Source organism: Canis lupus, chromosome 4 (genome assembly GCF_048164855.1).
Source record: "Canis lupus baileyi chromosome 4, mCanLup2.hap1, whole genome shotgun sequence".
In the NCBI taxonomy this organism is placed as follows: Eukaryota; Metazoa; Chordata; class Mammalia; order Carnivora; family Canidae; genus Canis; species Canis lupus.
The window spans coordinates 4,899,680-4,921,745 of record NC_132841.1 but is presented as its reverse complement, the minus strand read 5'-3'; the positions used below and the strand labels follow the sequence as shown (position 1 = coordinate 4,921,745).

Below are 22,066 nucleotides of genomic sequence, written 5' to 3'. Positions count from 1 at the left end.
TAATTCCTTAGTCATACTTGGTCTAAAGGTCTTTGACTCAAAAAAACAAAAAGAATTTCTATTTCAAATTCCTACTTCCCAGCTTCATTTTGTTAGAATTATGAACTGGCTCATTAAATTTAATAATCCACAGCAAATTAATTTGGAATCAGGTTCAAAAGCACATGGGGAGACATTTTAGAGGGGATAATGATCCAATTTATGATTGACTGTGACAAGGGCAGATAAAAGTAAAGTTTAACATCAGGTCAATTTGATTAGTCTACAAGCTCAGAAGGGAATTTCCGGTGTGTAAAGGTGGCGTTTGGAGCTCGGAACACTAGGGCCTTGAGCTGAACACACAAAACGTGACTGGTTGCTTCAGCTCCAGCTGCGGGCCTGGCTCCCAGTGGGTCCCTTACTGCCTGCGTATCTGTGAGTGACTTTTCAAATAACACCAGGAATAGACTGCTGACTATAGAAAACGGACCTTTCTACTAAAAACAGGGAAATAAAACCATGGGATGGAGGGACAGAAAAATATCTGTTTTAGGCACAGTTGGAGTTCAAATTGAGGCTTTTTACCAGTACCAGGTAATATACCACCCCGAGTTGCTGGTGCTAGCTATGATCTCATTTCAAAGTGATGGCTTCACGGATGAGAAATTCACAGACACCTAGACAGGGGAAAAGCAGGATAAGACTCCAGACTCCACATCTGTGAGTAAACATAACCCCACATGTCTGGGGGACACCAGTCTGGAAGCAGCTGTAAGAGCAGAGTGCCATGTGCTAAGAGTTGTTAGCATTGCCCCAGGAAATCCAGGGTGTATGGAGCCTGACACTGGGCTCAATCTCACAACCCTGAAATGAGACATGAACCCATGTTCTCATCATGCCATAAAGGGTAACTTCTCTATTTCTATGTCTTAGAAGTAAGTAAGCACATCCCCCCTGGGCCACCAGATCTTGTCCAGGTTTGGGGATACTCCAAAAAGAACAAACATTTATAACGACTGCAATGAAACAAATCAGAAAATGTAAGGAGAAATAAAAATTGAGTGAATAATGTGCAATGGAGTCGATTTTTCTGGGGGCCTTATAAATTCATAGTAGAAGCAGGAAAGAGTCACAGTAAACATCATTTAAAGGCTTAGACTATCTCATGTAAATGAATGTTAACAGATCATATGTCAACCTGCTGAGCAAAACATAATTAACACAGTTTAATTTGAACATCTTTTATAAGACAAATCAAAGCATGCAAGAGCTCAAATGGTTTTCCTTCAAAATAGAGCAAAAACCCGACAGAATATGGTTGGCTAGAAAAGATTGTATTTTAAAATTATCTTTAAAAGGGGGATCTATTTGTTTTGTATTTTGAAATCTTTAAACCCAGATTGTTTTGTATTTTGAAGCCAACCCTGAAGCTGACAGGACTGGGGAGGAAAAATAATCAACCATCTTCACGCCAAAACCAAGAGGAAATAGACGTCAAAGATAAACTGCGTAAATAGCCCAAGAACCTTCCAAAATGTTTTTTCAGGTGTGTGAATATATTTCTGATCCCAGAAGTCACAAATAAGAAAATCTGACTTCCAAAATACTTCCAAAGCCCTCTTCTCTTTCAAACAGACAAAAGGAGTCAGAGGAAACTTGAAAGAGCACCCGCTCGGCAGTTCCTGTGACCACAACCCTAATCCCCAAAGATCCCTTGGAGTCTCTGAAGCCACCAGGCCCATCCAGCAAAGTTCTACAGCTGCGATGGCCACCCCTACTTCCCCAGGTCTCAACCTTCCAAACTGCCATATAAGGCACAGAACTGACCCCCTCCTGTCCTGGGACATGCCAGCTATAACGTAAATGGCCGTACCGACTCCTGTCTCCTCAACCTCGTCCACGTCTATGACCTGTGCATGCTGCTGGGGAAATGTCTCTGCTGGTGGCTGGAAAGACCTGGTCCTCTCCGTGGGAGGTCCGGGGTGTCTCTCAGTGGGCAGGCGGCGGGGGGAGAGGACACGGGGCGCGCTGTACGTGCCAGGGTCTCCCCTCCTCGGATCCTCATAGGGGAAGGGTGTCGTGCTCACGTCCCCCAGGCCCAGATGGGTCACCGATTCATAGTCTTCATCATCATACTCTGCTCCGTCATCCAGTCCAAGGCTCACGTCGGAGGGCACCACGCCGCTGGCTGTGGCTGGACTCCCGATCTCGAACACCCAGACGCCCTGCTGCCCAGAGTTGCTGCTCCTAGAGGAAGGACAGGCTTCTTAGAAACAGGCCAGCAACCCACAAACTTCCCCCACTAACAAAGCAGGAGGAGCCCTTAGAATCTGCATGTCAGCCTGGAACACACTGCCTACTTTGTCTGAGTCTTTGGTTCTGGCATAAAGCTCCTAAAATCCTGCTAATCTCTGCAGTGTCTCTTGTATGCTGATGAGATGAGCGGTGGCTGGGACCCCAGAGATCTTCAGGATGAGGGCGGGACAGCAAAAAGACCCAGGCATGATTAGAGGGTTGGAGCTTTCAGCTCCACACCCTGACTTCGAGAGAGGGGAGAGGAGTTGGAGACTGAGTGAATCACCAATGGCCAAGGAGTTCATCAATCATGCTCATGTAATAAAAACCCCTAAACAATGAGGGTGGGAGAGCTTTGAGGTTGGTGAGTATAGGACATGCAGAGCTGGCATGGAAGCCTCAAGTCCCTTCTGCCTCTGATACCTTGCTATATGCATTTCTTCTACTTGGCTGCTCCTGACTTGTATCCTTTAAAATAAACTGGCGATAGTAAGAAAAGTGCTTTCCTGAGTTTTGTGAGCCATTTCTAGCAAAATTATAGAACTTGGCAAGGAGTCACAGAAACCCCTAATTTATAGCCGGCTGATCAGAAGTAGAGGTGGCAATGTGGAGCTTCCCCATAGCTTACATCTGAGGTGGGTGCAGTCTTGTGGGATCAAACCCTTAATCTGTGGGGTCTCTGTTCACCCTGGGCTGTCCGTGTCAGAACCGAGCTGAACTGTAGAATGCCAAATGGATGTTCAGAAAGTTAGGGAATTGGTTGGTGTAGGAAAAAAAAAATGCCACCTATTTGGTGTCAAAAGTGTTGTGAGTGAACACAGTACAGACTTAGATTATCGGAAATGTCAACTCTAGCAGCTGTGGGATCTTGGACGGGTCTCAGTTTACCTTTTTCCATCCCAAGGGTATGGTGAAATGTAAATGAGATTCAGGATGTAAAAGACTTGTATAATTTTTTAAAAAGTACAATACAATGACCCTAATCTCTTCTTCCTTCTCCACCATGTTTACTGTTCTTATGCATCTGTGATTGGAAGTGCTCCTATCAGAAACTATGTAAAATGACCAGCTTATACAATGGAAAGAAGGAACAGACATTACTCAGTGGAGGATACGGAGCAAAACATTGGGGTGGGATAGGGGATAAGGAATCAAGAAAGCCCTGTAGAAACAGGTTATGTATTCCATCTGTCGGTCCCAGGACTCCAAGAGAGGCAGTGGTGTGCAGGAGCTTGCTAGCACCAGCTCATGAGAGCCAGCTGCTAAATTTTAATAATTTTGCAAGCCAGTTCTTAAACAGACCCATTGTAAAAAATTAAATCCTATAAACTTACAATTAAACAAATTACATTAAAAACAAAGGCGCTAAATACTTGAAACCCATCATATTGAATTATTTAACTATTATCGATGTTCTGGAAGTTATTTAAGTCTACTGCATCCGTAGGGTGAGAAGAATGGTTCTCTTCTCAACTCCATATTGAGCAACATGACAAGGGTAGCTGGAAACTGGCCATGAGTTTCACACCACAGAAACAGGCGAGCACAATAAATGAGGGCTTTTGCCACCCACACAATGCCAGTTGCTACTCACACCATTAAGTCAAGGGCAAGGGATGTTTAGATCCAATTGGGTAATATGAAATTGGGAGGGTGGTGTTCTTTCTTCACTTTTCAAGGCACAATGAGAGAGAAAGGTTTTAGTTTTAGAAAAAAAGCAGTCTGAGTTTCCCCTGCTTTTGCCAAATTCTACAAAATAGCCCAAAAGAGCACTAATTCTGTTGTGAGAGTTTCTATTCTCATCCACGTGGCGGGGCAGGGGGTGTGAAGGGGGAGACGTTCTTTTCACAGCTGTGGGTTTATAGCAGGAGATAGGGTGTGAAGAGCGTTTATTTGTAACTTTATGCTTGTAGAGGAGATGGTAGCAACCGTTTCAAATGTGCATGCTATCAAAAAAAAAAATGGGATACCTGTTCATTGAAAGAGTGTATTACTTTGAATTCATCAAGGAAAAGGCACTACATGATATAAAAAACTGTATAAAAAATTTAAATCTGTGGGAACGTTTTCAGGACATGTTCTCTAGTGCCCATTACTGATATATAATAATATATACAATCCTTAATAAAATAATAAAACCATCATCTTAATAATAAAATGATCATCAAGGGAGAATCTACTGAAGAACAAGGAAAGCATACTTGGCCAAATTTCCAATTGATTCTCTGTCGTTAGCAAATATATTGTATGCTCCTTCGCTCTTCCAGAATAATCCCTGGATGCCTTGACTGAATGCGACCACAGCAGGAACTTGATTCTCGTCCTTCTTGGAGAATGTCGTATAGAACTGCAGGCCATCTTCAGGATAGAGAAAAATGGCATAGGAGCTGTAATCGGAGGAGGCCAGAACAGCCTGGAATGTGTTTCTCTGCAAAGATGAGTTGAGACTCAGTTACTCAGGAATATATCATTAGACCTTAAATTGTCCTATTCACCAGACTATCTAGACAAAGTCCTGAGATAGCAGTACTCTCACCTTATTCTAGAAGTATTTTTGTAGCAAGAGTTAGGCATTCCAGGATGGCTCCACTTAAATCTTTAAGGCTGGATCAACATGAAATTTTCCAATTAATTAATGAATACCTTCTCCATGAAGCTTCGCTAAAAATTATAGAGATGGTACCTCTACACTGGGGCCTAAATCTCATGCCACTGAGCAAATTCTTATCCTTAGAATTTGTTTCCATGGCCATTAAACATATTAACCACACTTATCATTTGTCATACATTTATCGAACCCAAGCAATGTACAGTCAGAAAAAAAAAAAAAAAAGAACATGAGCATTGGGAGAAAACAGATTTGAAGCTAAATCTTTGCTCTACTCATTATGGGTTATGGGACCTTGGGCATGTTACTTAAATTCTCTAAGCCTGGATTTCTGAACCTGCTAGATGGAAAGAAAACCACATACTTCACAGAAATGTTAGGAGACCTGTGTATGATATGAAGAGCCAGGCACAGAGAAAGTATTCCCTAAATGTTGTTGGTACCTTTCCTATAAATACATGGTCTCCACACTTGAGAATTTCCAGTTTGATGGGAAATTGACATGTGAAGAAAACATTGCAAAATGGGGGGACAGATTCTATAATGGAGTTGTGTGCAAGTGCTATAGAAGCCACAGAAAGAAGTGCCTGAAGCTTAGGGGGCAGGAGCAGAGGAGGCTGTGCGAGTTTAGAGGATCAAGTACGAGTTTTACACCAGTAGTGGGGGCAGGCAGAGAGGGCAGCAAATGCAAGATCCCAGGGCCGAGCGAGATTCATGATCAGAGAATTATGAACAATTTTGACTCAGCTGTGGCAAAGGATGTGTGGAAAAGTAAGGAGAAGGGGAGATTAGTCCCAAGAGGTGGGCAAGGACTCTGTACAAGGGGTTGGGTGTTCATCACTCAAGAGGAGGGGACACACAGTTGAGAAATTTAAGGGTTTTTTTGGTTGCTGTTTTTTGTTAAAGATTTTATTTATTTATTCATGAGAGACACAGTGAGAGAGAGGCAAAGGGGGAAGCAGGCTCCTTGTGGGGAGCCTCATGTGGGACTTGATTCCAGGACCCTGGGATCACGACCCGAGCCAAAGGCAGATGCTCAACCACTGAGCCACCCAGGCGTCCTGAGACATTTAAGGTTTTAAGCAGTTTTCAAGTAGAGCACTCAGTTACAAAAAGCAAAATGTGTCCTACAGGCCTATAACAGGCTTTCCCAAAGTGTGTTCTGTGGGACAAAATGTATCTTACTAGGGAGGGAAAAAAGGAGTATGGCCAAAAGATTTGGGGACTGCTAAGTTTTTTTAAAAAAATTAGGCAGGTTTCTTTATTGCAGGACTTTTTGGAGCGAATCACCAAGGGGGAGATAACGTTTTGCACTTCTCAAACTTATTTGGCCAGGGGAGGTCTTTTGTTCAAGGACTATCTTATAGGACTGGTATTCTGTGGAACACACTTTAGGAACTACCGACCTAGAACATCCTCTGTTTAAATGGAGTGCTTTTGGATCTTTCAAGTTTCTCTCTACTCTGTAATACTATAAAAATCAAATAATGGTGGAACGAAATTATTGTTTCTAAGGAGAAACAGAGGCATGTCCCAAAAAGTGACTTTAGATATAAAGATGGCTTCCTTGACCTACTCAAGAATCTCTCTTCCTTCAAGGAAGACCAAAGTATATAAAACCAACCTATTGACAACCTTGTACTTGGAAGAGTGCTTACCTTGCCTTCCTGCTCAGGGTCCTTGCTGGGCCCCTGGTAGGGGGCCACAGATTCCCAAGTGACAACCACCACACTACTGGGCTGGAAAGAGACTTCTGGGAATCCTCTCTGGACACACTCTGCAGCCAGCTGAGTGACAGAGGGTGATAAGTCTTCCCGATAATAAACCTTCCCAAGGCCATCTGTCGTGTCCAAGTCTGCCAGAAAAGGTGCGACTACTCCGAAGGTTGGTGGGAAGACCCCAGGATAAGATTCTTTGGCTGGGGGTTCACTCATGGCAATAATGCCATTTGTGGTGACCTGTACAAGAGAAAGCATCGTTAAGAAGAGAGTGGGGAAAGAATTCTTCCTCAGGAACTCTGAGCTCCCACTCACAGAACACTGTTCAGGTACCCCCAGTCTGTCAAATACAACAGAATTGGAGAAGGACATGATCCTGAATTACAAAATTCAGCACTCCTCTCCTAGGCAAGATGGCCTGGTGGAAGGAGCATGGTGCAAGAATCACAGGACCTGACTCTGACATATACCCATCAATGGGCCTTGGACATGTGTCTTGAACTTTGAGTCCTGGGCTTCCCACATGTGCGTGCTTTGCAGCATGCAAACCTAAGCTATTATTAAAGCCTTCACTAATTTACCCAACAAATTGAGTGACCATTACATACCAGGGCTGTACTAACTGCTGTGGGTCCCAAAATGAGTAGTACACAGTCTCTGCCTTCAAGGAACCCACAGTCCAGAGGGACTGACATACATGGAAGATGATACAATGAGTAATGGGTCAAGAAGTAACTTTGGCAGCACATGGCTGGCTCAGTCCATAGAGCATGCAACTCTTGACCTCAGGGTCATGAGTTCAAGCCCCACTTTGGGCCCAGAACCTACTTTAAAAAATAATAAATAAATTAAAAAATTGAAAGTGCATCTCTTGAGAAAAAAAGTAAATTGGAATGGGGCATTATGATATCATTAATTATTAGGAATAGTTTAATGTGTCAGAATAATAGCTAACACTGAATATTTACCATGCTCCAGGCATTTTATTAACATTTAATCCTCAGAAGACCTCCATAAGACTAGATACTACTATTATTCACATTTTTCTGATGGGGCAAGTGAGGTATGTTAGATCTATCCAAAGTTACCAATGAGTGACAGCACTGGGATTCAAACCCAGGGGGCTGGACTCCAAAGTTGGCCTTCTTCATCCCTACATACATCCTTCTTGAAATCAGTTATGCTTCCTATAAAAAGAGATCAGTATTCTTATCCAGCTAACCACCACACTCCTTGGGAAAAAGGGAAGGGACAAAGAGCCCCTTGATTGTTTGAGGGTACTCAGTGGTGGGGGTACTTGGGTCTCCCTCAAAGCCATGCTAAGGATGAGGCTTTGATTCCCTCTCTCTTTCTTGTTAGCGCACAATCCACTGATGACATAGAACACCACTTCAGTGCCCTTTTTACTTCGAGAATCTGTGATTTAAAAAAAAAAAAAATCCCCATCAAATGGGAGCAACTTTGCAAATGGCACCTTGGTCTGTACTTTTAAGAGGCTGTGGATCGCAAGAACACGAATGCAAAGAAAGGGACTCTTTCTTGTTCAGGAGTTGATGGGAAGGCTTATGGGTTTTCCAAGTCACTTATTTCCCTCCCTCCTCCTCCCACTGCCTTCTCCTCATTACAAAGGGGAAGGGCTAGGGAGGCTCTGGGCCTGGGAAGGGACAGGAAGGAGAGTTCTGGGAGATTACATGTAGACTTAGCAAACCCCTCCTTTTTACCAGGCTTCATGGGCTGTTAACTGTCGAGGGGCACACTTTCCAGCACCACCTGGCACCAGCGATGCCTTTCTGGAGCGTGCTGGCAGGCTGTGGAGGAGGGAGTCAGGGAAGGAGCTCGGCCAGCTCATTTCTCACCCTCTCCTCTGGCCAGAACCATCCACACATCCCCTCGGACTGGACATCCCAGCGGGGCTTACCATGTGGGGGCGTGGGAAACAGCTCACTTTCCCAAGCCACCAGATGCTGGCAGTTATCAGCCTCTAGTGGGAAGCGATCACACGGAGGCCACATACAAACAACTTAGTTTTTAAAAAGCTGTTTTCCAGTGAAATTCAAGTCAGTCCAACAATTCTGAAAACACTCCCAGTGTCTTTTATTCTTTAGAATCTGGGCACAGGACTGTTTCTATTATCACAAGGAATGCTTGGGGAATCAAGTTTTTAGACAACAATCAAGAAGCACTGCAACTGCTTTGGACACAGACCACATAACCCCCATTAGTATTAGTACTGGAAAATTATTTTTCAGCCCTTTCTTCATGGCACAGTCAACTCAATTGTTAGTGATAATGAAAGATGACATCTCAGATCAAGTTCATTTACAGAATACCCAGACATTTTCTTTGATTCTTAGCTTTAAACTTCTCCTCCATGAGTGTTTCTGTCTTTTTTTGTTTGAGATATACCAACTGATGGCTGACTTGAACAATACTTTCTTAGTTTGGGTGCCCATCTCACCACACAGATCTGTGGAGCATGTGATGTTCCCATCGTTTTGTTCCTTTTCCTCCATCTTCTTAAAGTTGAGCAAGTCCATTGAAGAACTGGGAGCAGAAAGGGAAAGGCCCCAAAAGTATTTAGGAAGGCAGGAGGATGGATTCAGGTACTACAACTGCTAAGGGGACTGGAGTGGGGTCCATTGAGAGATTCATGCCAGGCGCCTAGTTGCTTAGGACAGGAAACTAGGGAGTTGGTCTTGATTCCTTCCCCTTTCTCACCCATGCCCCATGTATTCCACCTCTGAGGTCCCTGGCACTTTCTCCATCTCTACCACCAGCAGCACCCTCTCCCCTGCCCCATGCATTCTTGTGACTGGCTCACTCCCACCCTCCAGGGCACAGTGAAGTATGGCCTCTAGGAGAGCCTCCTCCATCTGTCCAGTGTCAACTCCTCCTGCTGACCCCTCTTTTTCCCTCCCTTCACTCCCTGACCCCCATTTCTGTCCATGTTTCCTGTTTGTTTCCTTCCAAGTGCAGACCATAATGTGTAATGACCTTATTTGTCTGCTGGCTCTTGCTACTTTCCCCACGAGGATGTATGTCCCTTCAAAAGTTGTGACCATGTCCACCTTGGTCACTGCCATAGCCGCAAAGCTTACACACCACCTGACATGTTATTCCCTTCCCTCCCTGACTTCCTCCAGAAATCAGGGTAGGGAGGTTCAGACAGAATAAGGTCCAGAAACCAAAGTTGTTTTCGAAATAGTGCCTGACTGTGTGTGAGTTCCGTTTGTGAGCTGTATGAAGAATTGCAGCATTATGTGTTGCCCTGGTCCTTCCCTCTAGAATGCCACACCGGTTACTAAAACAAAGTAAATACGAAACTGATAACTTGAATCAAGCAAGTCTCCAGATCTAACCAATGGTTAACAGGAAATACAGGGGACAGAAGAACATGTTCCATGATACTATAGGGACATGATCAGCAATATCCAAAACATGGGACACTGTGAAGGACAAATAGCCAGTTTCTTCAACAAATACACTTCAAGAGAAAAGGTGGGGGGGGGGGGGAATCTGTAGATTTGAGAAGTCCTAAGAAACATATCTGCCAGATCTGGATCCAGGATCAGACTGGATCCAACTTAAGCTGGACTCAGTCCAGCATGAGGCCTTGGGTGAATAAAATTTTGTTTTAAGGCTGAACAAACACATTAACCTTAACAAGATAATCTTGAAATACAGTGGCCACAACGGAGAACTTTTAACCTAGATAAGCTTATACGCTTATGAGGTATCCTAGAAAAAAAAGAGTCTCAGCCAAGCACTCACCATAAAAAGTAGAGTGAAAATTATTTTTCCTGCTCTACAGCTTCTGGTGACCAGGATATGACCTGCCAGGACACCCTACTTGCTCCAGAGCATGCAGATGGGCTCCTGGGAAAACTGGCAAAAGCCAGCAAAGGGTGAGAATTCGCGCCAAAGTCAGCTCTCCTAGATCTCTATCTGCAGAGCCTGGTTAAGAGAGGAAGGTCAAATTTCATGGTGTCCCTTCCTTTCCAAATTCAGATTGGCAGGCAAAAACATTTGTAACAATTAGGTCTTTGAATTGTGACCTGTGAATTTTACTTTTGGGTACCCATTGGTTGTTGATTCTTTCTCTCCAGGGGACAGCTACTGCTCTCTTATTTATCTGGTTTAGTGTCAGAATGGGGGGGTGGGCAAAATTTGGCCAGGCAGAGATGTGTGCTGCCTTCCATTTGCGGCTAGGGTCCTATCAACTATTGCCAACTCGCAGGAGAATTGTCTAAGTCTTTCTTTCTTTTGGTTATCTTTGGGAGTGGCTAGGGGATTATCTTGGGCAGGTGGTATCCTTTGCACCCTCTTTGGGGATGCCTCTTGCATCCAAGGGGTTGGATGCAATACTGCCAGGAATATTAATATTCTGCCAGCTGAAACCTGATGAGATATCTGAAAGGATTTTTTTTAAGTAGCTCTATGGTCAGAAGTTGACTAAATCAGAAGTTGATATTCAGAGATGATAGGAATATGTTTTTAGGCTTTCTCACCTAAGATAAAATGAAACTATTCACCCAGAGGAAAAGAAAAACATTCTAAAGTCTTTTGTGTAAGGATTTACTAAAATATTCTGAAGACGTCTAGCACTAAATCTAGAACGTATCTTTTGATTTCCATCTTGGTGGAAGATCTGCTCCCTGATATAAAGAAGCAAACTGAAGATAATGCATTTAGATGGGCAGTTCAGCCCCTCAGTATCTTTAAGGCTACATCTCAATTGTTTGCAGAATTAAGAGCAACTGTCCTTATCTTACAAATCTTTGCAAAACCAGAAATACAGCTCTAGAAACAATTGAAAGTCTACCTATTTTTACCAACCCCCAAAACTCCCTTATCCATCTCAGAACGTTTGCAGATATTGTGAAAGATCAGGACTTTTGAAACAGAACTGCTTTGAAGAAAATGAAGGAAACATTTAAATAGCAACTCTCCGAGACTTCTGATAACAGACAAATACACTCAAAAACTCCTAGAAAAAAAACTTGCCTTCTTTCTCTGTCCCTAGAAGATGTCAATTTTACCCTGCCTTTGAAATGTAAACATCCCAGGGGGCAAATAAAACACAGCCCATAGTCACCTGAAACTGAAAGAAAAAAGATGAGGGAGGTGGAGAATTTTCAAAATATTAACAGTTTAAAAAGCTCCCTCCCCACACATCTAGTCCACAACCTCCATAAAATCACTGTCAAGAACAAATACAAATTTTAAGTCTCTTCCACAAATATTCGAAAAAGCTTTAGCCACCTGCCATCTGAGCAGGTAAACTTTCCATCCGCCAGAAACAAACTTTAGACCCAACTGGTCTTTCATAAACTAGTGAGTTTTGCATTATCATACCTGCCTCATGGCTAGAATTTAATTTTTTTAAAAGATTTTATTTATTTATGCATTAGAGACACACACAGAGAGAGGCAGAGACATAGGCAGAGGGAGAAGCAGGCTCCATGCAGGGAGCCCGACGTGGGACTCGATCCCAGGACTCCAGGATCACGCCCTGGGCCGAAGGCAGGCGCCAAACCACTGAGCGACCCAGGGATCCCCATGGCTAAAATTTTAAGATAAAAGCAAGGCAATCTCCATTTGCATCTGTCTACATATTTACTGTATATATATTACAAATGTATGATTTTTCTTCTACTCCAGATAGTAATGCCAAAGTTAATTAGTAAAGAGCTCTATTTAATTGGCTTAAAGACAAACACGCATTCTGTGGGTCTAGTGTACACTCACAAATATAAAAACTAATCCAAATTTTTTCAAGTTCATGTGATCTTGGATAATCTTTGATAAATAAAAGCTAGTATAAGTTTGTTGGTTTAATTAAAACAGGCTCGTCTTAGAGTTATCAGCATTAAATAGAATACTTTTATTCCATGTAGGTTTACTAAAAGTCAAATAAGTTCCTGATACCTGTTACAGAATTTGTCAGTAAAAACGATAAGATAGGGCAGCCCTGGTGGCGCAGCGGTTTAGCGGGTTTAGCGTCGCCTGCAGCCTGGGGTGTGATCCTGGAGACCCAGGATGGAGTCCCACGTCGGGCTCCCTGCATGGAGCCTGCTTCTCCCTCTGCCTGTGTCTCTGCCTCTCTCTCTCTCTCTCTCTCTCTCTCTCTCTCTGAATTAAAAAAAAAAAAGAAATCTTTAAAAAAATGATAAGATAACCCTTAAGCGTTTAAGATCTTGAGAAGTTTTTATGACTAAATGTAATTATCAGAACAAGTGAGTTAAACAGATACTAGTAAGGTGAGTTTATAAATGAACTTTTCAACAATGATGATGCTTGATGGTATGTGTACTTAGTTTCCAGGGACACCTTGGTGGCTCAACAGGTTAAGCATATGACTCTTGATTTTTCGCTCAGATCGTGATCTCAGGTGGTGAAACTGAGCCCTGCATCAAGCTCTGCGCAGAACATGGAGCCTGCTTGGGATCCCCTCTGTCCCTCTGCCCGGCCCATCGCCTTCTTCCCACTGGTACCTAGCACACAACCACACACCCTCTCTAATTTAAAAAAAAAAAGTTTCCAGAATCTTTCTGATATCTGGAAACCTAAGTTATACTGAGAAAAGTTGAATGATGGATATTCATTGACTATCTAGATCATTTCCAAATAAGAGAAAATACTGAAACATTAATTACAATAATTAATTAATTATCTATCTTTGGCTTTCTTTTACAGAGGAATGCAAGATTTTGGGTCTATTAGTGAACATATTCTGTGCCACACTGGAAAACTTACTATTAGGAAGTATACACTTCCAGAAATTATAAAATGTATTTGTCTGTCAGTCCACAATTGCTTCTTAATCTTCAATAGGAATTAAGGATTCTAATAATTAAGAATTCTAATTAATATATGTAATTAAGACTACTAGAAATAATAAGAATTTTTAAAACATGTAACAATATCAATAGTGTACTTATGTAAAACAAAAACTGAAGCTTAATTTTCTTTTATCTGCTAGAAGGACAGTTTTCTTGGACTATTGTGCTGCTCTTGATAAGAAATTGTGAATATTTTTTTCTTTACCTTTTAAGAAATCTACCTGGAAAGAAAAGATTTTTGTCTTGCCAAAATAACTCACTGTGCTTTCATGTTGTCTTTCTCAGGTCTTTGATTTACTTTAGAAAACCCAGTCTTTTCAATAGCAAGAGAGTGAAGTTTCATTCACAACTTCGTAACCTTCAGTATCTACCCTTAACATTGTCTATTGTCACCTTGATTAAATAGATAAGTAAATATTAAATCATAATGATCTGTGATTCTATTTAATCAAATGTTCAAGCCTGTTGACATTTTCTAAAAATCAAATTCTAAAGTTTTTTTGACCCCAAAGTAAGTTTAAGATTTCCCAGAGGGGGAAAAAAAAAAAAAGATTTCCCAGAGGGTCCTGCTATTAAATCTCAAAGGATTTGTCTCTCACCTCATAAAAGAGATGTTACGTTACTTGGGTTTATTTGGTATTTTAAATTACATAGAGTTCATCATCAAATAAGTGATGTTAAACCTTAGGTTATATTGTATGGATGCATGTTATTAATATAAGTGCTCTAGAAATTGTATGAAATTCCAAAAAATCTGACATGTCCTGGTATAATGTTATCAGTCACAATTCCAGTTGTTATCTTAAAATGTCATATGTCATAGAAATAACCAAATTTTCTTGTCAGTTCTATTATAATGAATTCTCATCAGATCTTTAAACATGGTCATTTTGTGTCTTTTGTCATGTACAGACTATTACTTTACTCTGACACTTTTGCAAAAGTGCTTCATTGTCAGAAAGTGTTCATAGAAAGGACTCTGACAAGTACTCTAGAGTATACATTTCTGATAACTTTGTGATTATATAACTGAAACTGGATTAAAGCAGAACAAGAATTAATAACATGGGATTGAATGAAATAATGAGGGTTTTTTTTACAGACTTTTCTTTGAGACATTGCTGGTTCCTTAATGTTTTTTTTCCAGCTTTAAGGAAAGTATTTTTACTTTTTCATTTTGTAAAGTCTACCTTTGTAAACATAATTTAAGCATTTACTTTTTCTCCCTACCTGATCCCTCCAGAATGTGGAAACTTACTGAGTATTGTTATTTTTATACAATATAGTTATTTGCATAAGTTCAATAAGAATCTGTCCTCGTTGGACACAACTGGGAACACTGGTTACATGACCAAGGCTTTGACTGAAATGTCAGACTTTCAGAATGTACAGGGGAATGTACAAGTACAGGGGAACTTGGCTGGCTCAGTCTGTAAAGTGAGTGACTCTTGATCTCAGGATTTTGAGTTCAAGCCCCATGTTGGGTGTGAAGCCTACTTTAAAAAAAAAAATGCTTAAAAGAATGTGCATAACAGATTTAAGAAACTAAAGTTGGTTTTACTGAGCCAGTAAGAGCTCCTTGGAGAAAACAGCCTAGTACCGTGCTTACAGGGTTCTTAGTAGCCCAACCAAGTAATTAAGGACAGGCACTTCCTAGCAACCCCAGGGAACCTCAGGATATCCTGGGGACCTCATGAAGAGAAAAATTCACCCAAATCTATAGGTATTTCAGGCTAAGTCTGATGACGAGTCCTTAGCTTGGCTTCTTAGCCTGGAGAGGCTTTTTTTTTTTTTTAATTATTTTATGTATGTATGTATGTATGTATGTATGTATGTATGTATGTATTTATTTATTTATTTATTTATTTATTTATTTATTTATTCATGAGAGAGGCAGAGACATAGGCAGAGGGAGAAACAGGCTCCATGTAAGGAGCCCGATGTGGGACTCGATCTCAGGACCCCTGGATCACAACCTGAGCCAATGGCAGATGCTCCACCACTGGAGCCCCTGGAAAGGCTTTTAAAAGTCCAATCTAAGATTCCTTATGAAAGTTTCCAGCAGGGGTGCCTGGGGGACTCAATCAGTTAAGTGTCTGACTCTTGGTTTAGGATCAGGTCATGATTTCATGGTCATGAGATTGAGCCTTGCCTTGAGCTCTGTGCTCAGTGTGGAGCTGGCTTGAGATTTCTCCCTCTCCCTCTCCCTCTCCCTCTGCCCCTCCCCCCACTCACACATTTTTCTCTCTCTCAAATGAATAAATCTTAAAAGAAAAAAAAAAAAAGTTCCAGCAAAGCAGGTGTAAAAAGAACCCTGACAGTCAATCACTATTCTTGCTGCACTTAACACAAATAATCTGGTCAAATTTAATTTTTCAACTTATTTTGCAAACAGATTAGTCTTACCATGATTCTCTTTGATAGAAATAAGGGTGAATGTTTCAGTAGAAACCAATAACACAACCCTGCAGATGTCAGATTCCACTCCAGTTCGTGGTGTTTGAGGTTTTGTTTTACCCCTGTAAACTGTACTGGATCCTGAAGTCTTCAAGTTTCCTCAAAGGTCTGGCTACAACTCCAGACTAACATTTCCAATTTTCTCCCACCATTCTTCTTCTTTTCTTTTTTTTTTTTTTAAGATTTTATTTATTTATTCATGAAAGACACAGAGAGAGACAGAGATGCAGGCAGAGGGAGAAGCAGGCTCCCTTTAGGAAGCCTGAGGCAGAACTCAATCCTGGGACTCCAGGATCACAACCTGAGCCAAAGGCAGAAGCTCAACCACTGATCCACGCTTCTGATTTGGAATCACAAAGAACGAAGACTGCCTTTGAACCTCATGGTAAGGGACTATGCCAGGTCCTCCTTACTGCCCAGAGAACAGTTACACTTGAGGGACTTGAACCATGGGTCCATGTCTCCCAATTAAAAAGGGCTCCTCCAGGCCCTAGGAACTGCACACCAGCTGGAGATATAAAATTGATATTGACTAAGGAGGTTCCTCCCCAGAAGCAGATGGCATCTTGAGGTGGACAGCCCTGCCAAGGTCATGTATCAAGATCTTCACCTCTCGGGTGCCTCAGTAGTTTAGTTGGTTAAGTGTCCAACTCTTGATTTCAGCTCAGGTCTCAATCTCAGGGTCATGAATTCAAGCCCCACATTGGGCTCCACACTGGGTGTGGAGCCTACTTAAAAACAAAAACAGAAGGATCTCACCTCCAGTATGAAGTCTCTATTCCTTTTTCCTCTTCACTACTTGTGTTTTCTCTCTGAATGCATGGGAAGACAATGCTTTCTAACTGTGGAACCTATCTTTGAATCAATTGTTAAAGCAGTAACTTAGAACAAAATCCTTAGACTCCCTCCCCAAAATTGCTCTTGGTCATAGGACAAACCTTAATTACCTTTTACTTGAGCAAGGAGGTGTGTGTGCTATGGCCAACATCACTTGCTGTACTTGGCTTAACAATGGGTTGTTTTTTTTACTTATTTGATTCTGATTGGTTTGGTTCTTGGATACCATGGCTCCAAAGTACACTCTAGACATTGGGACTTATCCTGCTTATAATAATCATGGTAGTCTCCCTGAAACACTGTGTTCTCTCAAAAGCTTTAAATGCATGTTTACAGCCACTAACCACCAAGCAAATTATCTTCTTAAGACTAAGTCATCAGAAAAGAAACAAAGGGAATAACTGATTTTTTAAAAAATGTAAACCCAAGGTCATGACCTGCAAATACTCCAGAAAGATTCAGCTAAAAGACATAATGACCTGTGAATACCACAGAGAGGATGAGAAAAAAAAAAATGCAAGAAGTTCAGAGCTTGGAGAAGCACTAATGCCTTAAATTTTTTTTTATCACATCTCTCAGGCTGAGAGCCTGATCAAAAGGGGAGAATTGTAAAAAACAAAACCAAATCCCACAAGATAACATGCCTAAATGGAGTCACTTATGCTAAGCTCACATCATCAAACCAAGACTTAACTCTTTTTTTTTTCTTTTCAGTTTCAGAGGTAGAGTTGTATATAACACCCAGTGCTCATCACATCATGTGTCCTCCTTAATACCCATCACCTAGTTACCACATCCCGCCCACCCATCTCTCCTCCAGCAACCTTCAGTTTGTTTCCTAGAGTTAGGAATCTCTTATGTGCTAAGATTTAACTTAATTACAGTTTGGCTCTTCCAAAAATCTGAAACCAATCAGGAATCACCTGACCAACACTAGTTAGGGAACTCCTGGACACACCATTACCATCCTCTAAAGGAAAGGGACTTTGCAATAACCAATCCCATTTTTAACCTAGTAGGAACCTTCCTTGTTCCTGCTCCATCTAGCTATGAAAGTCTTTCATGTCGTACAGCTCCTCAGAGCTCATTTCTATCTGCTAGTTTGGATACTGCCCAATTAGAATTGATTTCTGTTCAAGTAAATGCTTAAAGTTGTTAATATGCCTCAATTTATATTTTAACAACAGTTCACAATTAGTACCTTGGAGCCCTAAATCAGGTACCCTGACTCCCAATGGCACCAGCACACTCTTTGCTACAGATTATACCACAAAACTCTTACAGATTAAATGTATTCCTGAGACAGCTTGTCTGAATTATTGAGAGAATAATAATAATAATAATGTTATATTATTGTCTATAATACTTCTTTATTGAAAACAGCTACTTCCAGGCCATTGAAAATGTAAATATTGCCTTGAAATCTTACTTACAGTTTACACCAGGAAAAAGAAGCTCCTTTAGTAAAATTAAACTTCATTTTAGTGTGTTACTAGCACAACTTAATGCCACTTCAAAAAACATATCTAGGGGTCCCTGCCTGGCTCAATCAGTGGCATGTGCAACTCTTGATCTCAGGGTTGTTGAGTTCGAGCCCCACGATGGGTGTAGAGCTAAGAAAAGAAAAGAAAAGAAAAGAAAAGAAAAGAAAAGAAAAGAAAAGAAAAGAAAAGAAAAAAGAAAGGAAAAGGAAGAAAGAAAAGAAAAGAAAAGAAAAGAAAAGAAGAAAGAAAGGAAAAGAAAGAAAGAAAAGAAAAGAAAAGAAAAAAGGAAAGGAAAGGAAAGGAAAGAAAAAAAAAGAAAAGAAAAGAAAAGAAAAGAAAAGAAAAGAAAAGAAAAGAAAAGAAAAGAAAAGAAAAGAAAAGAAAAAGAAGACATATCTATTCTCTCCCTCCAAGGAGCACACCAAACAATAGGCTCTTCATCCAGTCACACAGGGCAGAACACGTCACTTATATCACAAAACACCCCAGGGTGAAAATGCCCAGCACCACATGGCTAACAGCTGGAGTCACTTAAGTACAATTGTTTCAACTCGGCTAACATGAAGAGGGTGGACAGAGCAATTAACTCTTACTGGGGACTGTTCCCTATTTTAAAAAGCACTTCCTGTTTCAGGCTCATCTTTAAAGACAGCATGTAGCACTGGAGAAAGTCTGAATGAGGACACTCAACAAATTACATGTTAGAAAAAAAATTACATGTTAGATTCCTTATATTCAAATGCACACTCAAGTTGTTGAAACAACCATAGTTTTAGGCTTCAATGAGTCTAGTAGCAGTCACCAGGCAGAGAGCAGCCTGCAAAAGTGGAGGAGAGCCTTCCCCAAAACAGATGTAGTTAAGAATACTTGAGGTAGGCACAAATAAGAAACAAATGGGGTTGTTTTACAAATGCAAATAGCTATACTGAGAAGACCATGAAATTGCCTGCAGTTGCAAAAGCGAACTCCATGGGTGAGAGAAAGCCAGAATTTAAGGAAAAATTATTTGGGGGTAAAGAATGGAAAGGCAACAAACATTTACTGAGTGTGGGCTACGTCTGAGGTCCTTTACTAAAGCTGTCTGCATTTTTAAAAAGGTAATACAAACATCCTTCTTTTCACATATATAAAAAAGACAAGGAAATGAGACTTAATTTAGCTTCATGTCACATAACCAGCAAGTGATGAAACCAAGATTTTCACTCACATTTGCTGGCACCCATAACATTTGCTCTTTCTGTTATATTTGGCTAGTTCAGAAGAATCGTGAGCAAAAGTCATGTAAGTTGCAAAGCTTCGTGGGATGGCTTCATGGATTACGACTGGGTAGGTAGAAAAACGAAAAAATTAAACAGGCCTAAAGAAAGAAAAGGTTGAGAAAGAAGAAGCCCAAGAAAGAGCCAAGTCCAAAATACAATCAAAGAGGAGGTTGACTGATTTCAAGCCTAGGACAATCAGGGGACCCAGGGCCTGACCTTTATGGTACTTTATGGTGCTTTCATGGTACTTTATGAAGCATTTTTATTCCAGTTATCTGATTAAATCTACTAAAGTGGGCATTAATATTATCTTCATTCTCCTGAGAAAAAAATTAGTTTCAGTTTTTGGGTCTTGCCTAAGATCATCCACAAGAAGTGCCAGAACAAAACTCTTAAGTCCAAATTGCAAATTTTTTCCATTAACCCCACAGAGCCAGAGAAATGGCTCTAGATTGAATTAGAAATAAAAACAAAAGTCTTAGCATAGAGGGATCCCTGGGTGGCTCAGTGGTTGAGCACCTGCCTTCAGCCCAGGGCATGATCCTGGAGTCCCAGGATCAAGTTCCACATCGGGCTCCCTGCATGGAGCCTGCTTCTCCCTCTGCCTGTGTTTCTGCCTCTCTCTCTCTCTCTCATGAATAGATAAAATCTTAAAATTTTTTTTTTAAAGTCTTAGCATATAAAAACAAGGGAAAACCTAGGGGTAATAGTTGAGAGGTGTGTCAGTGTTTTCAACTTAATCCAGTTATCTAATGAGAGACTTTGGATCATTTACCCATCTCTTCCATAGGATATTTCTACCTGAGATTAACTTCCACCATTTAAAAATGGTTAATCTTTAAATGTTCACTTCCAGTGTGTCTATTAAAGAAGGGGTAGAAATGTTCCTCGGTATTCCAGAACAGAAGCCACTCAAGAAAGGATGGAGAAGAGCTTGTCTAAACTCTCCATACTGGGGAGAAGCATGTTCCTCTTTGACACTTGGGAGGTAGATATCAGAAGTTACCAACTAGAGCCCCAGAAACTCTCCTCATTTGGATTACACCGCCACCTGAACACCAATCCCTTCATTTGAACATTAGAATTATAGGGAAAGAATTAAGTATCTATCTGCTTTTCCAGAATGAGCCATATGTCAGTATTACCCAAAAGCCCCAGATGATGGGGGCTTGTAAAGTTTCTCTTTACAGAAGGACATCAGCTAATAAATGTAGAAAGAATGATAAACAACAAAACTAAAACACCACCTGGCAGCACTTTTTTTTTTTTTAAGATTTTTAAAAATTTTTATTTGAGAGGAATGCCTGGGTGGCTCAGCAGTTGAGCATCTGTCTTTGGAGGGTGTGATCCCGGGGTCCCGAGATTGAGTCCCACATCAGGCTCCCTGCATGGAGCCTACTTCTCCCTCTGCCTGTGTCTCTGCCTTTCTCTGTGCGTGTCTCTCATGAATAAATAAAATCTTTTTTAAAAAATGTATTTGAGAGAGAGTATGAGCGGAGGCAGGGGGATAGGGGGCAGAGGGAAAGCGAGACGCAGACTTCCATTGAGCAGGGAGTACAATGCAGGGCTGGATCCCAGGACCCTAAGATCAGGACCTGAACCAAAGGCAGCCACTTAACTGACTGCACCACCCAAGGTGCCTATCACTCAGTAGTATTTATTTATTTATTTATTTATTTATTTATTTATTTATTTATTTTTAAAGATTTTATTTATTTATTCATGAGAGACACACAGAGAGAGGCAGAGGGGAGAAGCAGGCTCCCCACAGAGACCCTGATGTGGGACTCGATCCCAGGACCCTAGGGATCCTAGGGATCATGACCTGAGCCAGAGGCAGATGCTCAACCACTGAGCCACCCAGGACTCTGACAGCACTTAATTTAATAATTGATTCAGGCAAAGATCATCAATGAATGATGCTAAGCATTAGTTGAAAAGTTGATGGGAAAGGGGCCAGCTGCATAAGGCTGAAGTATCATCCCATAGCTTGCTCACTGTTCACCAGGGGGAAAATATGACAGATATGATCTGGCTGTCATCTCCTTAACAGTAGCAGCTAGTACAGCAATAACCAGACATCATTTGCCTCCTAATGTTATACAGTATGACATATATGACTTCATTCATGAAGTATTCTTGTTAAAGAATGTTTAGCCTACTCTATAGTAAAAATACTAATATCCCAAATAAAAAATACACAAACACTTGAATAAATGTTCTCTAAAGAAGATCTATAAATGGCCAATATTGGCCTACATCACTGAGCATATGAAAAGATGCTCAATGTCATCAGCCATCAGGGAAATGCAAATCAAAACCATAGTGAGACTTCACACCCACTAAGTTGGCTAGAATCAAAAAGTCAGATAAGTGTTGACAGAAGATGCAGAGAAATTGGAACCCTCATACATTGTTTGTGGGAATGTAAAATGATGCAGCCACTTTGGAAAACTGGTAGCCCCCAAAATATTAAGCAGAGTTACCATATGACCTAGTTTTGGAAGGAGAAATTTACCTCTACACTCAAAGGTTCTTCTGATTGTCCTAAGAATTAAATTAACATGAGACAAATTAATAGGACAAA

The 22,066-nt window shown here is 41.1% G+C and overlaps 1 protein-coding gene across 1 annotated transcript in view; it reads right to left on the bottom strand.

Annotated features, from left to right (window-relative positions):
* The window catches only part of NID1 (nidogen 1), an 82,972-nt gene that overhangs the window by 49,411 nt on the left and 11,495 nt on the right, over positions 1–22,066 (bottom strand). The window contains exons 2-4 of the mRNA XM_072822985.1: positions 6,541–6,840; positions 4,476–4,702; positions 1,853–2,226 (exon numbers count right to left, since the gene is read on the bottom strand). Coding sequence (XP_072679086.1) covers positions 1,853–2,226; positions 4,476–4,702; positions 6,541–6,840 — 901 coding nt within the window. The remainder of the gene's footprint in view (positions 1–1,852; positions 2,227–4,475; positions 4,703–6,540; positions 6,841–22,066) is intronic.